General features: G+C 28.9%; 1 protein-coding gene across 1 annotated transcript in view; it reads left to right on the top strand.

Moving 5' to 3' along the window:
• LOC106690102 (aprataxin) overlaps nucleotides 1-567 on the top strand; it is a 17,385-nt gene extending 16,818 nt beyond the window's left edge. Inside the window, exon 3 of the mRNA XM_014435393.2 lies at nucleotides 371-567. Coding sequence (XP_014290879.1) covers nucleotides 371-528 — 158 coding nt within the window. The 3' untranslated portion in view covers nucleotides 529-567. The remainder of the gene's footprint in view (nucleotides 1-370) is intronic.
• Nucleotides 568-3,509: the final 2,942 nt, after the last annotated feature.

Here is a 3,509-nt window from a genome sequence, read left to right as displayed (position 1 = left end):
ATGTGTGTGTGTAAATTATAATCATAATTTGAATAACTGTGATGCTACTATACTAGAGCAACCCTAGCTCTACCCCTAGCGGTGCCCAGATGAACTAATAGGAGGAGGTTACATAAAATGTTTTATTTTCGTTTTCAATTGATGAGTTTTAGTTTATGTTAATAACTTTATTAAGATTGTTTCAATTAAGTGTAATAGTTCACAATTTGATTAACTAAAAACTGTAGAAAGAGACTTTTATTCTATTGTTGTAGCAATCGTCTATTGTCTCCTTTCTTCAGAATTACATATATATTCTACTATTATCAATAAAATAAATAATTAATCTATCAAGATATCTATTCTAATTTATAACAATTTGATGTTTCAGAAGTGATAAAAGACCTCGAGTCCATAGGAAGGGTAAATCTTCCATCAACATCACAAAGTAGCTTATATTTGAAGACACCTTTGAAATGTCATAAATGTCCTTACCTTCCTGGAAATATGCCAGCTCTCAAAATACATTTAGCAAAACATTTAGATTAAAAATATTTATTTTTGAAATAAATGTCAAATGCTTATCTATTTATATATAAACAAAAATTATCCAAGAAAATTGTTCATTTAAACGACAAGATGGTAACATGGTTGGAGTTTACTAAAATACAATCCAGGATTCAATTTTTAAATACTAATAGGTTGTAAAATTTAAAGATTTACTTGCCAACTAATTAAGAGTCATGGTTGATAGACAATTTTAGATATTATTTTTAATGAGTGAATTATTTATAACTTTAATACTTAGGGTTTTTTATTTTTATCATCATCATTTGAAGGGTGCATTAAATTAATGGGAAGGTATATTGTATACTAGTTTGTTACTGTGCTCTTTTCAATCTGTAGTGTTTTTAAAAAGAATTTGTTTTCCTATAAATTAATCTTTTTTGGCTACTATGTCTTTTGTACCTTTTATTTTTTTATTTACACATTTTATATGTTAGACTTTTAGAAAAAACAAAAGTCATTAGAAGATATATATTTGAAATTTTCTTTACAGATGTATGTTATAATTACTATAATCTATGGGAAGATTAATAGTTGACTAAATGGAATAAATTGTAGAAAGATAGTGTGGGGGGCAGTTAATATAGGTACATATTAGTAAAGATTAAAAATTTATTGGTAACCAACGTTTCGTCACACTATGCAAGGCTACGTCAGGGATAAGTACAACAAGTTTCAGAATACCTTGGAAAGATATTTGTAAAATCTGAAAGATAACCGCTCATGATGAACTGAATGGGTACATTTGGAAAGGAAGCAGCCAATGAAAATATTGGGAATATGTCATTTTGTCATGTACCCAAAAATAATCTACTTTATATTGGTAATTTTTATAGGATGCTTAGTATTGTGTTTTATATGATACAATTTGTACATGATGCTTAGCATTATGTTGTATATGATACAATTAAACCCTGCTTTTATTTTTAATCCTTAGAAATAAATACATTTGTTTGAATGATAAGATGTTATAGTAGCTTTTTCTGGAAGTGTCATTTTATATAATTTATTTTCTACATTTTTTTCAATTTTCTCATTAAGAGGTCTAACAATTTTGATTAAGCTCAGTATATCAAGTACATTCAAGAGGTCCTTAATATCAGCGAGGTCTTATCCTCAATGAAATAGTTTGAAAGGGCTTTGATGCTGAACATTCAAAAAATCTTCCTCTAAAATATTTTTAAGTTTGTTTATTTGAAATAAATATGAACTAAGAAAAAATTTAATATGTAATGAAAAAAGGAAAAAGTCAATACTGGCTGGGAAATCGAGAAAAAAGCACCCCATCTTTTCTAATCTCATTCCCAAATATCTTGACAACTTTATTATCTCTTGTTAAACTGTAGTATTTTTGACAATTATAGAATGATATTCATTTTCTGTACCTCAAGAAATCCTTAAATATGAATTTTCATAGCAACAGAAAAATAAATATTTTTCTCAAGAAGCCTTTGAAAACAAATTCTCATAGCAACAGAAAAATAATTTATTTTTTTCTCAAATTTTTTTCTTTCTGATTTTGACGTTTTGAGGTTCCCTGAGCCCAAATAACCAAGAGGTTTGTGCCTGTCTGAAAAGCTTAGCTAAAAATATCTAAGTTATTCTCATCCTGAATGATAAAATAATTACTGAATACACATTCTTTCATATACACTAAAATAACAATATATTCTTTCTATTACTTAAATTATATAATTTTTTTTTCACAGTATTGATATTTTATTCCTTTCACTTAATTAAGTTTAAGGTACAATAAGAAAGTATTAAACTTTTCATTCAGTCATATTGGCTTTAAATCCATTTATAGAATTAATGATGTTTTATTTAACCTTTTTGAAAGAATTATGTATATATATTTTTTAAAACTATACTAGGACTGTTTCCCCCTTAGAATAATTTGAATAATAATGGTATAGTGGTCCAAATGGTTTATCCATAATAACTACAGCCTACAAATTACAGTGTCCTCAGGCATACTAAGAACATCCTTCATATCACAGGAATTCGAACTTACAGGAAATACTAAAAAAACAGCCTACAAATCACAGCATCACTGGGCATACTAACTATAGGCTACAAATTACAGTGTCAAAGGCATACTAATAACATCCTTCATATCACAGGAATTCTAATCTACAGTCTAACAGGAAATACTAACAACAGTCTATAAATATCAGCATCACAGGACATACTAACAGCCTACAAATGGCGGTATAACAGGAAATACTAACAAAAGTCTATAATCACAGCTTCACAGAGCATACTAACATCAGCCTACAAATTTCAGTATTGCAGGATGTACTAACAAGAGCCTATAAATATCAGCATCACAGAAAAACTAACTATAGCCAAAAAAATCAAGCCTCACAGGACATACTAACAACAGCCTGCAAATCTCAGCATCACAAGACATACTAACCACAGCTTATAAATCTCAGCATCACTGGACATACTAACAACAGCCTGCAAATCTCAGCATCACAAGACATACAATGGCCAAATCTTACATGGCCCGTATAGTGAGTATAGTGCTGAAATTTTGATAACCTCCAAAACAGCACAAGGGAAATGAAAAAAGTCCAAAATCAAGCCTTTTGAATAATTATGGGCTGGGTGAAGTTGATTTTCATTGTAGCTATTTATATATATTTCTATTTCTATCTTTTAACTTAACCTATTATCATATTATTAGTGATTTAATGGGATCACCTCTATCAACTTCAAAAATGGGTTACCAAATCCCAAATGAATACTTTTCAATGGAAATTGGGTCTGAAATTGCATAAATAAGAATCACATTATGATACAATGTTACTCGCAACAATAGTCTTTCATTAGGTCTAATAATTGAGAAGCTTCCAAAAATACAGTGCCACGTTATATCCTGCAACAATAGAAATGCTTCAGTTGGTCTAATACATGAGAAGTTTCCAATAACAGTGCCACATTATATCCTGCAATAA

The sequence above is a fragment of the Halyomorpha halys genome, unplaced genomic scaffold (assembly GCF_000696795.3).
Source record: "Halyomorpha halys isolate HHAL.00 unplaced genomic scaffold, Hhal_1.1 Scaffold49.1, whole genome shotgun sequence".
NCBI lineage: Eukaryota > Metazoa > Arthropoda > Insecta > Hemiptera > Pentatomidae > Halyomorpha > Halyomorpha halys.
The sequence above is the reverse complement of the archived record's forward strand: the minus strand, read 5'-3'. Positions and strand labels throughout refer to the sequence as shown.